The 15,004-nt window shown below is 47.2% G+C and overlaps 1 protein-coding gene and 1 pseudogene across 4 annotated transcripts in view; both read left to right on the top strand.

Moving 5' to 3' along the window:
• The window catches only part of Ldlrad3 (low density lipoprotein receptor class A domain containing 3), a 215,182-nt gene extending 205,545 nt beyond the window's left edge, over window positions 1–9,637 (top strand). For 3 of the 4 annotated variants that reach the window (XM_023710742.1, XM_023710743.1, XM_023710745.1), the window contains 3 exons: window positions 4,168–4,263; window positions 5,914–6,259; window positions 6,684–9,637. In XM_023710742.1, the coding sequence (XP_023566510.1) occupies window positions 4,168–4,263; window positions 5,914–6,259; window positions 6,684–6,921 (680 nt within the window). In that variant the 3' untranslated portion in view covers window positions 6,922–9,637. The remainder of the gene's footprint in view (window positions 1–4,167; window positions 4,264–5,913; window positions 6,260–6,683) is intronic. The other variant, XM_023710744.1, reaches the window with a different exon arrangement.
• A 2,343-nt stretch (window positions 9,638–11,980) lies between these two features.
• On the top strand, window positions 11,981–12,238 carry LOC111815570 (annotated as a pseudogene).
• The last annotated feature ends 2,766 nt before the right edge of the window (window positions 12,239–15,004 follow it).

Raw genomic sequence — 15,004 nt, 5'->3', positions numbered from 1 at the left:
GGGCCAGCCAGATAGCTCAGCGGACTAAAGCGCCTGCTTAGATACGTGCAGGGACTGGGGTTCGATTCTGGGCATGCTAGGCTGGCCCCACCTCTGGGTTGCCCAAAGACAGCGATTGAGACTGGGTGTGGTGGCGCATGCCTGTAATTCTAGCGCTTGGGAGGCTGAAAACAGGAGGATCACTTCGAGTCTGATCTGAGTAGTGAGACCCCATAGACCCTGTACTAAATGCATTTAAAAAAAAAAAAAAAAAAGAAAAGAAAAGGTTTATGTTAGCTCACAACTATAGAGCGTTTAGTCCACTTTCATTGGCTCCAGGGCAGAGCAGCATGGCAGAGGGGCATCACTGGAGAAGCAGCTCATGCCATGGAGGTGGAAGACAGCGAGCAGCAAGCCTTTCTTTCCCTTTTTATTCCCTTTGGGCTACCATCCTTTTGGTTGATGCCACTCACATCCAGCTGGCTCTTGTGCTTTCAGTAACTGCATTCAGCCACACCCTAAAGGATGCTAATCCCAATGGTAGACTAACCCATAATCCACGCCACCACCTATGAGTATTTGAGATTTTGGAGGGACATCAGATATAAACCACAGCATGTGATCCATGAGGGACTGGCTTCACTGTACCAAAATCCATACATGCTGATGTCCCTCATGTGAACGCTGGTGTATGTACATCTTCCTGTCCCCTTACATCATCCCTAAATTACATATAGTTCCCAGTATGCTGTTAATGCTGTGTAACTGGTTGTTTTACTGTATCGTGTAAATGATACTAACCAGAAGAAAAGTATTGGGCCGGGGATGTAGCTCAGTGGCACAGTGCCTGCCTGGTAAGCACTCGGTCCTGAGTTTGATTCTTAGTAAAAAACAAAAAACACTTGTTAAATATAGAAGAAAATTTTTTTCTTCCAAATGCATTTGATCTGGCCGTTGCTTGGATACAGAGATGCAGAGCCGGGGATGTGGATCCTGTCCTTATGCGAGACAGACTGTATATTGTTCCACTGTGCCCCTGGGTTTGTACCAGTGTACCCTCCCACCAGCTGTGCAGTGTGATCGGAACCTGCAATGCATGTTTAAGTAGAACTTGGAATTGCTTTCATTGTCGTAAAGATCCGTCATGATGCCCCCAGAAGCACCCCCTCACTTTGAACATGCTTCAGTTCTGCAAGTCCTCTTCATGAGTATTGGTTTGTTTGTTTTTGGTTTTTTTGGCAGAACCGAGGATTGAACTCAGGTCCTTGTGCTTGCAAGGGAAGCCCTTATTCCACTGAGCCATCTCCCCGGCATGAGTGTTGTTTGTTGACACCTTGATGTCTTGAATTGATTCAAAACATAGATGGCAATTTCTGTTAAAAATCAAAACAAAATGGTGTGTCCTTGACCACGTTAATTCGCGAGACCTGGCACCATGTGACTGCTGGTTCTTCTGCAGAGTCAAAGGGATCATGGAAGGTTGACACGTAGAATCCACCCGAGATTAACAGCAATGTGTCTCATAGAGTAATGCATCTAAGAAATTAAGCATTCACTGCATTTCTGATCATTCTGCATATATGCTGTGTGTGAATGTACCTGTTCGCTCGAGACCTGACCAGTGGCATGTCAGATCAGCTGTGCTTTTCCAATCTGGCAGATGACAATAATCCGAATTCTGGTATTCCAGAGGAAATTTAGTTCACCTCTGGAAGAAGGAATTCTGTAGAAGGAAGAGCCTGAGTCACAATTTTGGCTGCGTTGTTCCGTCCTCTGGCCCAGATGGTACTTCCGGGTGAATTAGTAACCGGCATGCAGTTGTGAAACTTAGTCACCATCTGCTAGGGAAGCATCCTGGTAAGGGCGCAACCCTGTCACATCTTTGGAGTGAAGAGCACGTGCAAGTGTGGAAAACCCAGCCAGTGTCACCCCAAGGGGTGCAGGCAGCAGCTTTGTTAAGAGAACTGTGGTCTCCGGGCAGGAACAGCCAGAGTGGAACTGACGCAGCTCAAGAGCGGACACAGGACAGCAATTCAAGATGTTTAACAGCAGAGCGGGAAGACCTTAAGCTTGAGAGACAGCCAGAATAAATGGAAACTTCATTATCTGCGGATTACGCTCCTGCCGCTTATGTCCCAAGCAGCTCAGATGTTGGCAATTTGGCCAGCAGGCTCATTAAGCTTTTAAGAAAAGTGAGCTCAGTTAATGAATTAATACAAGATGACATTTTCCACGCAGAGCAAAATCAAGACCAGGCCCTACTGAATTATGCAGCATCATAATTTCTGGAGCAAAAGTGATCGCCGCTTTTCGCCTGCCAAAGTGGGCGGGTCTGGAGAGAGCCTGCCTTCAGAGACAGAAGTGAGGGCCTTCGGACTCAGAAGCATTTTGCTTTGCAGTTATTTCAAAGGGCTCCCGTGTGTATTTTTAATTCCACCAATACATGGTTGCATAGAAGTCAGTACTTTAAAACCTCTGGACTAACTTATCTTCCATATGAAAATCCACCCCACGTGTGTCTCTCCCAGTTTCTGTTGCTGGCCAGAGAAGCTGGTAAGGACAACGCGAAGGGTGTTAGCACCCAGAATCAGCACTGGACAGTGGGAGGTAGTGAATTCTGGAGCGATGGACGGTGGTGGTGGTTGCCTGGCTCTGGGAATGAGCTTAATGCCGCCTAACCACACACTTGAAAATGGGGTTCATGATAAGTCTATCTCATCATCATTTTTTAAGTCTTTATTTATTTATTTATTTTTACAGTACCAGGGATTGAACTCAGGACCCTGCATTTACCAGGCAGGCGCTTATTCTACTGAACTATCTCCCTAGCCCTTTTTAAAAGAAATAATATTTATTTTTTGATATGGGGTCTCCTGTCTTAGCCTCCCCAGGTTTGGGATTACAGGCGTGCACCGCCATGCTGGGTCTTGATGCCCTGGCTCAGCGTTGGGGGGTGGAGGGGCATGCTGTACCAGAGCTAGAACCCAGGTCCTTGTGCTTGGCAGGCAGGCTCTTAGACCGCCAAGCTATCTCCCCAGCCCGCATCCTCATTATTTTTTAAATAACAACTTTTTAATAAAAAAGAAGTAGCACTGCTGAATGCAAACCCTTGTCAGACACAGCATGTAGGGTCCCCTGCCCGTACGCCTGGAGGATAGCACTGTCGTAATTTTAAAGATAAGGCACTGCGGCTTAGGAAAGTTAAATCGCTGGCTTCAGTCAAACATGTAGAAATGCCTGTTCCAGGATTCACCCCCAAAGGCTCTGACTTTTTTGAGCTATGTAGGAAGTAACAAGTAAGGAAGAATATTTTGAGACTGAATTCTGAAGCACATGCACACACACACACACACACACACACACACACACACACAAAATTCTTTTCCCCATTACTGGGGATTGAACCTAAGGTCTTTGTTCTAAGCTCTTTGTTAATTTGAGACAGTCTCACTAAGTTGCTAAACTGCCCAAAAAGGACTCAAATTTTCCTGCCTCAGCCTCCCTGAGTGCTGGGATTACAGACATGTACCATACCCAGCTCCAACCTTTAATTATCTAAGCTGAGAAGAGAGTAACAGCTAATTGTTTCCAGAGAAATCCAAATCGCCTCCCTCCTGAACTGCACAGGCACCCGCCTGCCTCTGCCTATCAGCTGGGATTATATGTCCTTCATTCTGCCTCGTGGAATTGTGCAGCACATTGAAAGGATGGCCACCAGGAACTCAGAGAAATCTTTGAAGCTTTAGTCTGTGTTTGGGTGTGAGTGGGAAAAAAATGCAGAGAGAATAATTGGAGGGGGAAGGCCTGCATTTGTTTCAGATTAGGATTATTAGGGCATCAGGAAATGAGTCTGTTGGGAAGGGAGAGACAACAGTGTGTTTTGCAAAATGCAGGTTTTGAAGGAGACATATCTGGGTTAACTCACCGCTGTGAGCCAGTTTGTTCATCTGAAAAAACAGGAATAATAATAGGGCTACTTTACCAGGGTTGTGGATAGAGTTCCCCTTTGAGTTGTGCATTTATTGTATGCCTGCTGTATGCCACACATCATTCTACACCCTGAGGATCCAGGGCTGGACAAAACAGACATGAAAATTGAGAGAAGGGGTGGCATAAAGCCCCTAGCTGCTGCTTCAGGTCCTCAGTGTGACCCCTGGTACCCACAGAAACCTCCTCCTCGTTTTGCAGGTGAGTGTGCCTGTGGACACAGTTGCTCCCTGGTGCTGTGTTCCGTCGTCCCTCTAGCTGGCCCACTGCGGAGGTGGCTGGGGGTGTGCTGCACAGGTGGGTCCCTCTTCCTGCGAGGAGGGGACATTGGGGTTTCCTGTGCCAGGAGCCTGTTGCCAAGCATCTAAAGTGTGCCCCATCAGCACACGGGGAGAGGAGGGTGCTGGCCACCCAGGAAGTACCCGCAGATTGCCCAGAGGGTCTTGCTGCACAGCTGCCGTGGGAGAGAGCATTAGGAGCGAGGTTCAAATCCCACACAACGCCCCACTCCCGATGCCTGTTGGAAGGGGACTCAGTTCCTGCAAGCATCACTTTCCTCATCTAACGAAGAACACTAACTGCTAGGCATGGTGGTCATGACTGTCATCCTTGCACTCCGAGAGGTTGGAGCAGGAGAATCACAAGTTCAGGCCCAGCCTAGACAGCTGAGTGAGTTACAGGACCTACGTGTCTCAAAATAAAAACGACTACTACTAGTAACAATAGTAATGGTAATACTACTACTACTACTAGTAAAGCCCTGGGGGAGTAGCTCAGTGGGAAGGTCCTGGGTTCCAGCCCCAACAGTGGCAGGGGGAGCACCTGCCTCCTAGAGTTGTTAGGAAGCAGGAAGGCGTGATAAGGCTCACGTCTGTGGCTGTGGAACATGCACTTAGAGGGACTCGTGTGTGTGACCGTGGTTTATTTCACACTCCACAAACCGGAGAGCACCTATCACTTTGTAGCACGGAGCAAGTGGCCTTTCCCCCAGGGCCCATGGCGAGTGCGTACCCCCGCATTGCACTGCCCCTCAATCTGAAGGGCTAGACCCGGGGCCTGGCACAGAATAGACACTGCAGACAGACAGCGCCCTAGACGCCCCCTGCCTGGGTCCCCCTGTGTGCTGTATTACCCATTTCAGTGTAAGATTGACTTCTGCTACAAGGACGGTTACATCTCTAAGGGCCATGTTTGTAAACAACTTCATTAGGATCTCGCCCACACGATGTGAAGTTCAACCTTCTTACACGTAGAACTCAATGATTTTTAGTAAACTTTCTGATTTGGCAGCCGCCACCACAGTTCATTTTTACAACACTCCCGTCACCCTAGTGAGATCCTTCAAGCTTGTTCACAATTCATCCTCCTATCTTCTCTCAACCCCAGGAAGCTGCTGGACTTTATTTTTTTATTCCTTTATTTTTTATTTCTTTATTTATTTGATACAGAGTCTCACTACAACTCCTAGTGATCCTCCTGTCTCAGCCTCCCCAGCACTGGGATTACAGGTGTGTGCCACTACACCCGGTTCCAGGGCCAGCACAGCATGTGGTACTAGGGATCGAACTCAGGTCCTTGCACTCGCCAGGCAGGTGCTTCGACTGCCGAGCTATCTCCCCAGTCCCAGCTGCTGTACTTTCTGTCTCTGGGTATTTCTTATTGTAGAGGCATGTGGTGGTCTTTTGGGTACTGCGTCATGTCTTTGCAGCTCACGCATGCAGCGTGCCTCGGTATGTGTGATGTTCTTGTCTGAGTAGTATCTCACTGTGTGCATAGGATGCTGTGTACCTGTTCACCAGCCCGTGGATCGTGTGTGGTTCCACGTTGGGCCCATGGGAAGAGTGTCACCGCGGTCTTCTGTATGCAGACCCTAGTGCTGACTTGGAGAGACAAACAGGAGCTGATTTTAAGCCTCTCTTCTTATCTCTCCTCTCCCGGCTTTCTCAGAACCAGGCAGCGGGCAGGTGTTCGTGACCTCAGAGAACCAGCTCGTGTACTATCCCAGCATCACCTACGCTATCATCGGCAGCTCGGTCATCTTCGTGCTGGTGGTGGCCCTGCTGGCGCTGGTCTTACATCACCAGCGGAAGCGGAACAATCTCATGACGCTGCCCGTGCACCGGCTGCAGCACCCTGTGCTCCTGTCCCGCCTGGTGGTCCTGGACCACCCCCACCACTGCAATGTCACCTACAACGTCAACAACGGCATCCAGTACGTGGCCAGCCAGGCTGAGCAGAACGCCTCGGAAGTAGGCTCCCCGCCCTCCTACTCGGAGGCCTTGCTGGACCAGAGGTGCGTGCTGGGCAGAAGACCCTGGGGGTAAAGCGGGCATCTAAAAGGGTGATGGCCTGGCCAAGTGCCCGGGTGCCATGATAGTACACAGAAGCAGTGGCTGACATTTACTGAGACCTTACGGGACCCTCCTTACTCAGTGCCATCTCATTTTGCCCTCTCTGGGGTAACTGGGGGAGGTTCTAGCATGGCCTTCATTTTCCAAAGAAGGAGACTGCGTCGTTTCCTACCATGTATTTTCCTGGCCTTTAAATTGCCTTTGCATTTGCAGGGAAAATCTCACTCCTAGCTTGATGCACCAGCTCACCTATGCCCCCTATTGGGTGCTGGGGCCACGCTGCCAGACTTAGCTTGGTTCTAATGCATTTTCTTCCCCTTCCTCTCTCTGCCACCCCTGGGCTCTGACCTGCCTTCTCCACTGCAGACCAGCATGGTACGACCTTCCTCCACCGCCCTATTCTTCAGACACCGAGTCTCTGAACCAAGCCGACCTGCCCCCTTACCGCTCACGGTCAGGGAGTGTGGACAGCGCCAGCTCAGGAGCAGCCAGCAGCCTCCTGAGTACGGAAGATACCAGCCACAGCCCAGGGCAGCCTGGCCTGCTGGAGGGCACTGTGGCTCCCAGGGACTCTGCACCCAACCCGGACACTGGAGAAGTATAAGGTCCAGCTATTCCAAAGTCCAGATGGGTCCATCTGCTCCAATTTGTTACTCTAACAACGGGTGCCCATGGACTCGCTTTTAAGTTCCTTTGTGGGGGGTGGGCTCAAGCTGAGCATGGGGCATCGGCTGCCTCTCTAGTCCTCTCCTTCCTGAGATGGTCTTCGGAGGGTGACCTGGTGTTTTTCTGGCTTACTGATTGACATGAAGTGTCGTATCACATCCTCTCTGCGGTCACTTTTCCTTGGGGGCCCACAATCACAACCTCACGCTTCCCTTCATTCTGTTATGGTTGGAATCCCTCCGAATAGGTGTCGTGCATCCGCAGGCAGCAGGATGCGACAGTATTTAAGTATAGTCCTCAAGAACGCAGCTTCTGCTCCGTGTCGCATGTCCAGAGGGACAGAAGACACTGGGCCAGAATCGCGGAAGCTGCGCCTTATTGCTGCATTTGGGGACACGGGTAGGTGTCTGCCAGGAGACCGTCATGGTGGCCACCATGGAGAGTGCCCAGGTATGACCCTCAAAACCTCCTTGTGTTACCTACATGTTGCTGTCACTTTAGCAAAGACAGTGGCCAAAGGAAACTTTTGATGTAAGTGATGCCCTTCCGTGATTGCCAGTGTCATTTTGATTTTGTGAAGGACTCAGAAACTGTCCTGGATAGGTGTTGGCTTTGAAATTTGCCCAAGATCCTCATGAGAAAGAATTTCCTGGCAATGTAGGCCTCACCTCAGCCTAGGCAGGGTGGCCCTGCTCTGAGCCTATCTGAACTCTCAGCTTTTAGGATCCAGGCTACCAGAGGCTGGGGCTGGCTTGCCCCACTGTCCCTGCCCTAGCTTCTGGATTATTACCCTCCCAGCTGACCTGCCATAGCCCAGGGATGAAGACCCTATGTGAATAGGCCAAAAAGCTGATCCAGCCTCCAGCCCCGGAAGCCGCGCCCACCCTGTCTTGCTTATGCCTTATTCCTGCAGCCTCAGCGCAAGGCTCCCAAGGGCCCTTCACACCTGGGAGTATGTTTGCCCTGTGCTTTTGGACTTGAGGACCCTGATTTCTAGGACACGTGAGAGCCGTGCACTTCCGTGAGAGCTCCCAGCTCCCTGCTCCGCATACACTCGTCTTCCCAGAATCCCAGGACCAGCACCCTGAGTTAGCATTAACATTTGCTCCCACCCTCGCCTAACGTCCTCTTGGCTAACATTGGCCGACATTTAGAGAAGAGGCAGAGTAGCGAGTTGTTCTCTTTGAGCAACATGGGCAACAAGATTGTTTGGAGTCAAGGTTTTCCATTTGGATTTTTTTTTTAATCTCTTATAAATGCATTTGAAATGGTGTGTTTGGTTTTTTCCCTTCTAGTTAAGGGACTATTTATATGTGTATAGGAAAGCTGTCTCTGTTTTGTTTGTTTTTCCTTTACTAAAGTCCAAAGAAAGATGCAAAAGGAGATCCAGCCCTTCCAGCCCATAACAAGCCCCTCCCCAATGCTAACCCGCTGCTCTGTTGCCCTTGGAGCTTATTATTTATCCATTCTTGAGGGGCGCAGGAAGAATTGCCTCCCTCCTTCACAGTCTCTGCGTTCTTGCTAGTTCGTCCCTTCTGTATGCTCAGCCAGCCGCAGGGCCCACCCCTGTGCAGGAAGAATGGGTAAAAACTTGGGCAGTGTTTGGCAAGAAAACCACAGAAGGACAAAGCTCCACCCAAGAGGAGCCACCTTGACGCAGCTGTCACACACACTCAGGGCGTCTCTCCGTCACCCAAGAAAGGTCCGGTGACATATTTGAGGCTAATGAAGACAAAGCCTATTGCAGTGGGAAGGAGGTGGGCTTCCGAGATCCTGCTCTGTAGACTTAGCCTTTTTCTGAAGCCCAAGCCAAAGTGAATAACAGGACTGGCCACATAGGCTTTTTGTGTGTTCATTTGCTTTTAAGTAAAGAATCTAGCTGCTTATATCTTTCAGTTTCAAAATAGCACTGAGTTATTTTCTGAGTAACCCAATAAAGAACTTGGATGGCAGACAGCGTGCCCGCTCACACCCGCCCTCCCCTGTGAGTCACTGTGGCTTTCTTTCCTCCCTTTGATGGCCGCCTGCTTCTTTCTGGTGCTCTGGAAATGGTTTAGAGAAAAGGATTCTAATTTTAATTAATTGGGCAGTGAGTTAATCTCACGGCTGTTCTGCTTCCAGGCATCTTAGGAAAAACAAACGGTTTTCGGAGATAAGGAGAGCCTATTAACTTAAAAAAAAACAACGAACAGGGACATTTTGTTATAGATATGATTTTAATGGATTTTTTTAAAAAACAAACATATAAATAGGACACCAAAACTACAGGGTTTTTGGGTCCCCCCTACTTAAAATGTCAAATAAGTGCCCAATACTATTTTTTAACTCATTCCAACTAGCATTTTTAAAATACATTGCCTAACCTACACCAACCAGAATGTAATCTCTGCTTTCTTTTCTCGTGAACGAGATCAGCATTCTACTTTAGCATTATAATTGCACTGTGATCCTAGCTTATTGCCTGGCGCAACCCTACAATTGACTTCTTAAAATACAACTAAATGGTTAATAATATGTGATGTTCAAAGTAACTCAAACTGGAAAGATTTGTGTGGTTGCTTTTTGTTTTCTGCTTAGGCTTGGTTTTGTTTTTGTGTGTGTGTGTTTTTGAAAGTTTTTGTACTTTCCAATAAACTTGCGGTTTCATTCTTTCTGTCGACTGGACGGCTCTTGACTCACTTTTCTGTCCTACAGCAATCTAAAGACAGCCACTTCCGTTGTAGATTCCGCTGTCAATTTAGGCGCTGGTTACTGGAGGAAAAGAAACGCTATGTGGGTGGTGACTCAGAGTGTGATGGATGTGTAGGGGCCACAGCTAAGATGGTTGGGACACAAGGGACGCTGTGGAGGGCTGGGGGTGTCCTGGGCCTGGAGAATCCATCCGAAGAGCGGGTGTGATGGTGCCTCCACCTCCTCAAGAGCAAAGGGCACGCGGCTGTCATAGCTACTGCAGAGTGGGCCACGTCTGCACCCGCACACTGCGCCTCTTGTAATTAATTCCAAGCCACACTGGCTCAGGTGAGCCATGGGAACATCTTTCTTTCTTTTTTTGTTTTGTTTTTCTGGGGTTTTTTGTTGGTGGTGCCAAGGATCGAACTCAAGACCTTGCACTTGCCAGGCAAGCACTTACTCCACTGAGCTATCTCCCTGGCCCCCACGGGAACATCTTGATAGACTGTTTCATTGTGTATTTTTAAGAGAATAAAAAATAGTAAAAAAAAAAAAAAATAGGAGTGACAGAATTTCACTGAACAAAATGGTAGGAATTCATCAATGGTTGTTTTATTGCATATTGTTGTCCTCAGAATAGTTGTTCAGATTGCCAGATTAATACATGCAAAATTGGTCAAAACAATAATTGGTCAAAAAAAACTGAAGCATTAACTCTTCTTTTCAGTAAACCAGTAGAAATCAACAGTACGATTATCCCAGCTATCCTGTGCATATACATGGGTATTTTTCCCTCCCTTCTGTCTTTCCTTTCTCCTTTCACTCATCCCAGTTGTTATTGCCCTTTGAACTGGTTCTTTCCCTTTCACCGTGTCCACTGGACCTTTCGGATTTTATTTACTCTTTCAAGTTCTTCCACTAGGGAGGTGACATGATGCACTGTTAACTATAGTTTAGAGCCATGTTTTGATGCCTGAGGAACAGTTGTAAGGGAAGTCAGAAAGCCCAGTGGGATCCCCACACCACCACTGGGGAGCAGGAAAAGTATCTCTAGCCTTGGGCAAAACTGAATCCACATAGAAATGCAAGTGTAAGACCTACTGAGCCAAAATTTGGAACACATATTATTCCCCAGGTCTCTCAGAAAATGGGAGAGGGGATCCCAAATATCTGCTATGCCGTGTCCTACCCCAAGTGATCTAGAATAGACCTTTCCAAGCAGTATTCCCCAAAAGTTTTTTAAAATAATTCCTTCTTCCCTCAGGGTACTTCAGGAGCATCATATCCTGTGGGTTTCTGGGTAAGGAAACAATTATGAAACTCTTAGCATGGAGCAGGGTTTGGCAGTGTTTCTATAAAGGGCCAGATAGTATCTTTGGCTTTGTGGCCATATGGTCTTTATTGCAACTATGAAACAACCGATAGACAATATATATAGATATAGATATAGATATAGATATAGATATAGATATAGATATAGATGTGGCTGTGCTCCAACTAAACAATTTGTAAAAATAGGTAGCTAGCTGGATGTACCCTGCGGGTTTATCAACCCTTGATCCAAAAGATCATCACCATATTAGGCTCATAAATCTAAAGCTAAGGGCTCTATAGAATAAAAACTGGTGTGAATGGTTTGGGGTATCAGAATGAATGAAATGGCACACCAAAATGGCACTAACCCAAAAAATAAAATACAATTCAGAAAGCATACAATTGAAGGCCCCTTGAAATGAGTTGAAATTGACCCTATTAGTCATTAACTAATGAATAAGGAAATGCTGGATTAAGATGAACAGAGGATTTCCTAATGCAGTCCTAAGCCATTGACTGAACACAGAGATCCCAGTAATAAGCTCAGCTTCCTGGGAGGCCGAAGTGTGAAGGTTACAAGTTCAACATCAACCTGGGCAACATAGTGAGGATCCTCTCTCAAGAAACCAAGTGGGATAGTGGTGGGGGGTAAAACGGCTGTCACTGGGAGATTTTCAAGGTCATAAACTCAGACCTCAGTCTCTTAGGGAAAGCCCATTAGTAACCTGAGAGTTTTATTCTTCTTCAGTTAGACTGCAACCACACCCAAGGCAGTAAATTCAGAGAGTAAACTTAATGAGAAAGATTCAGGTGGCCATACAAAGGTATAGTGAGTATGCGTAAGGAAAAGATGCGCAGCCAGGGAGCACCCCCAGGAGAACAATCAATGGGAAAATACACCGATTCTGGGTTTCAGTCTGGTCATTGTCTTGGCCTGGAGGAGACACATGCCTGGTTGAGCTGCTGTTGGGTTTGCATTCGCTTCATTTTCTGCACTGCTACATGCTGGCAGAATGGTCCACAAGCACATTTACTAGTCGTACAAGTATTTGGACAAGCACTACGAGTACCGGCATACACATTGCCCAGAGAACTGTCCAAACGAGTACCCAAAACTCATGTCTGAGGAGGAAGGGAGAAGACTTGGTTTCCCACAGAATCTAGGCTGGGTCAGTTACATGATTCAGGAGCCAGAACTGCATGTTCTTCTATTCAGATGACCTCTTCCAAAAGAACAACAAAAACAAACTATATCTTGGATCAACAGTTAAATCTTTTTCAAATTCAATGTAGATGTGTATATCAGGTCATATTCAGTGAATACTTGAAAATACACAAATCACTCTTCCATACCTGTGCATGAGCTGTATTCTTCACAGCAACAGAACTCAGTTAAATGCAACTACAGTAGGTTATTGTAAGGTGTTTAAGACATTTCTTCTAGGCAGTTTTTCTCTTAATAAAAGTGCCTGTTGGATGTTACCTGCTTTTGTTAAGTTTGTATGTTGTTATATATACTGATTCCCTTGACATCCTATAATTAAACTGTATAGCAATTAGAACTCTCAATTAAAAGTAATAGAGATCTAACCAGCATGTAATTTGTGTGACCTTTCAGAAGGTGAGTTGCATAATGCAAACAAGTATGGAACTCTTAGAATCTAACAGGGCTGGAGCCAAACATTCGGAACCTGTGTCTGCCTCACTGGTTTCTCAGTCCCATTTTTATGTACCCTTCCTGGGAAATACGGTGCCAGAAGATCCAGGTTCATAATCGCAGAGCAGACACTCTCTCTTAGAAAGTAGAAATTTCAAATTGACTCATGACTGGCCATCATTGGGCACATGACCTTCAGGCACATTGGACTCAGCCCCCTTACTTGGTAGCTCCACATGAATTACATGGACTAGGAATGGAACAGTTCCCAGTATGGTAAGGCTATAATAGTAGACAAAGTATCAACGTAAGTATTCCAGAGCCTTGCCAAGGAAAGGGGCCTGTCACCGGCTGAACAATTCTTCATATACATGTGAGCAAGCAGCATACATCCATAAGCTTCGGGTAGCACAAATGTGACATTAAATGTTTTGAAAGAAACTGGCAATGTCAGAGTAAACAGTTCGGGACCTTTCACAGCCTTTGTCTACACCTAAGTAAGGTCAGTTTCAAGTTGCCTGCCTACGGGGTTTGCGTCAGGTAAGCTTTTATCAGATGGACTTCTGAGATCAGTCACACAAGCAGAATAAAGCCATACAGTAGGGATTCTATTCTGAAGATACCTGAACTCATGGCCTCACTGTCCCAAGCCACTGCAGTGTGAAATGCGGTATCTAGCCCATAAGACCTCCCCCAACTTGCACAGTATGTTGGCGCTAATAGATCCAAGATGTGTTCCCAAGATCTAGACTCAAGAACGTTCATTGTGAACTACACTTTGCCTACTTTACTCTTGTTAATCCTACACCTGAGAGCTAGGATGCATCAGTAGCTAGAGAATCACCCCTTGGGAGTTCTGGAGCAGCCCATGGCCCAGTACCAGAGGAACTGAATGATTTGAGAGTGTGAAGCAACAATAACCATGAGTGTCAAGGGTGTGCCCTTAGGGGATGCGTATTTATTTCACTGTGCAACATCTGCCTTTGTTTGGCTCCTTGTACTTTTCACCCTGGTGGGTCATTCCAAGGAACCAGCAAGGAAGAAGACACATACTTGTAGGCGCCATCCAGAAGTAACCCAGACGCCCCTACTTATGCTGCATCCCCAGATCCTGGGCAGTTCCACAGTCACACCTACTTGTGAGTGAGGCCAGTTAGCTGTGTGTCCTAGAAGAACCAGAGAAGCTTGGCCCCCTTTACCGCACATATGTGTGCATTCATCTTCTTACACATGGATTGCACCCACTCGCTCTTCCAAGGAAGACGCCAGCCATCCATCTTGTCTAGTCAGACTCAAAGCCTAGGATCTGATGAAAATTTCTGTCAGGTGCAAATGTGGCTTCTATGGAAAGACATCTCCAACCCCACACAGCTCTCATCGTCTCTCCTCTAGACTGCCTCCCCTCGGTCTAGTCTCAGAATCTTTCAATGAAGTTCAACCCACTCAGGATAAAAGTCAAAATGGTGGTCTTCTGGAGCTATGGCGTCTTCCTCCTCCATGCACAATTTAACCTCGTCTTCTATCCTTCCTTCTCTCATTCTCTGCTCCAGCAGTCACACTTCCAGTCCAGAGTCTTAGCACCGGGTTCATCCTTCCCTGTCCTGGAACACCCTTCTCTGGATATCTAGAAAATTCTTCCTCATTAAAAGCCACCTCTGCTTAGAATCTTGATGTCTTTGGGGCTTAAGCTGTGGCCATAGGAAGCCTCCTGAAGAGAAGCGTCAGGGCCTTCTCCTGGCCAATGTCCCTCTCAACTCATGTCAAGCGATTCCTAGAATGAAGCAGTACGCAGAACTTGGGAAGGAACACTAGAAGGAGTGCTCACTAAATGCAATGTGGACATCTAGGACTGATGTTACTGCGATCTATGAGTCAGGTGAGTCAGATTTAGAAATACCTAGAAATCAGAACTAATACTTTAGGATGTACAGAAGAGGACTGAGGGATTACAGTGGACCCTGACAAATGTCCATCTGGGGAGGTGTTGAGAAATATACCTCCTACAAGGGAACTTGAGCCAGATTGCAATCTTGGAAATGCATTCTTGGTGGGCCAGCCTGTAAGTCCACTAAAGGCTTGTGGACATGCCTGGCAGCTTGCTAGGCAAGGACCACAGATTCTGCTCATCCGTGGTGGCACCCTCAGCTTGGAAGAAACAGATTCCTTGCTCAAATAGGAAAACGAATTTCAGGGATTGTGAAAACATGGTGTTGCTTCGTTGAAAGTGAAAAATCAACTGCTCAGCACCCCTCTAGTTGGATCGGCTGCCAGGAAGTGACTGAACGTGAAGGTCTTGACTCCGCTTGCTGGCGTGGCTTAGATCTAATAAGTGGCTCTTTAAGAAAATGATATGGGTGCTTGCCTGGTGTGTCTGCTGGGA

Source organism: Octodon degus, unplaced genomic scaffold, assembly GCF_000260255.1.
Source record: "Octodon degus isolate 3935 unplaced genomic scaffold, OctDeg1.0 scaffold00018, whole genome shotgun sequence".
Lineage (NCBI taxonomy): Eukaryota > Metazoa > Chordata > Mammalia > Rodentia > Octodontidae > Octodon > Octodon degus.
Note: the sequence above shows the minus strand (reverse complement) of the source record. Positions and strands in the feature narration are given on the sequence as shown.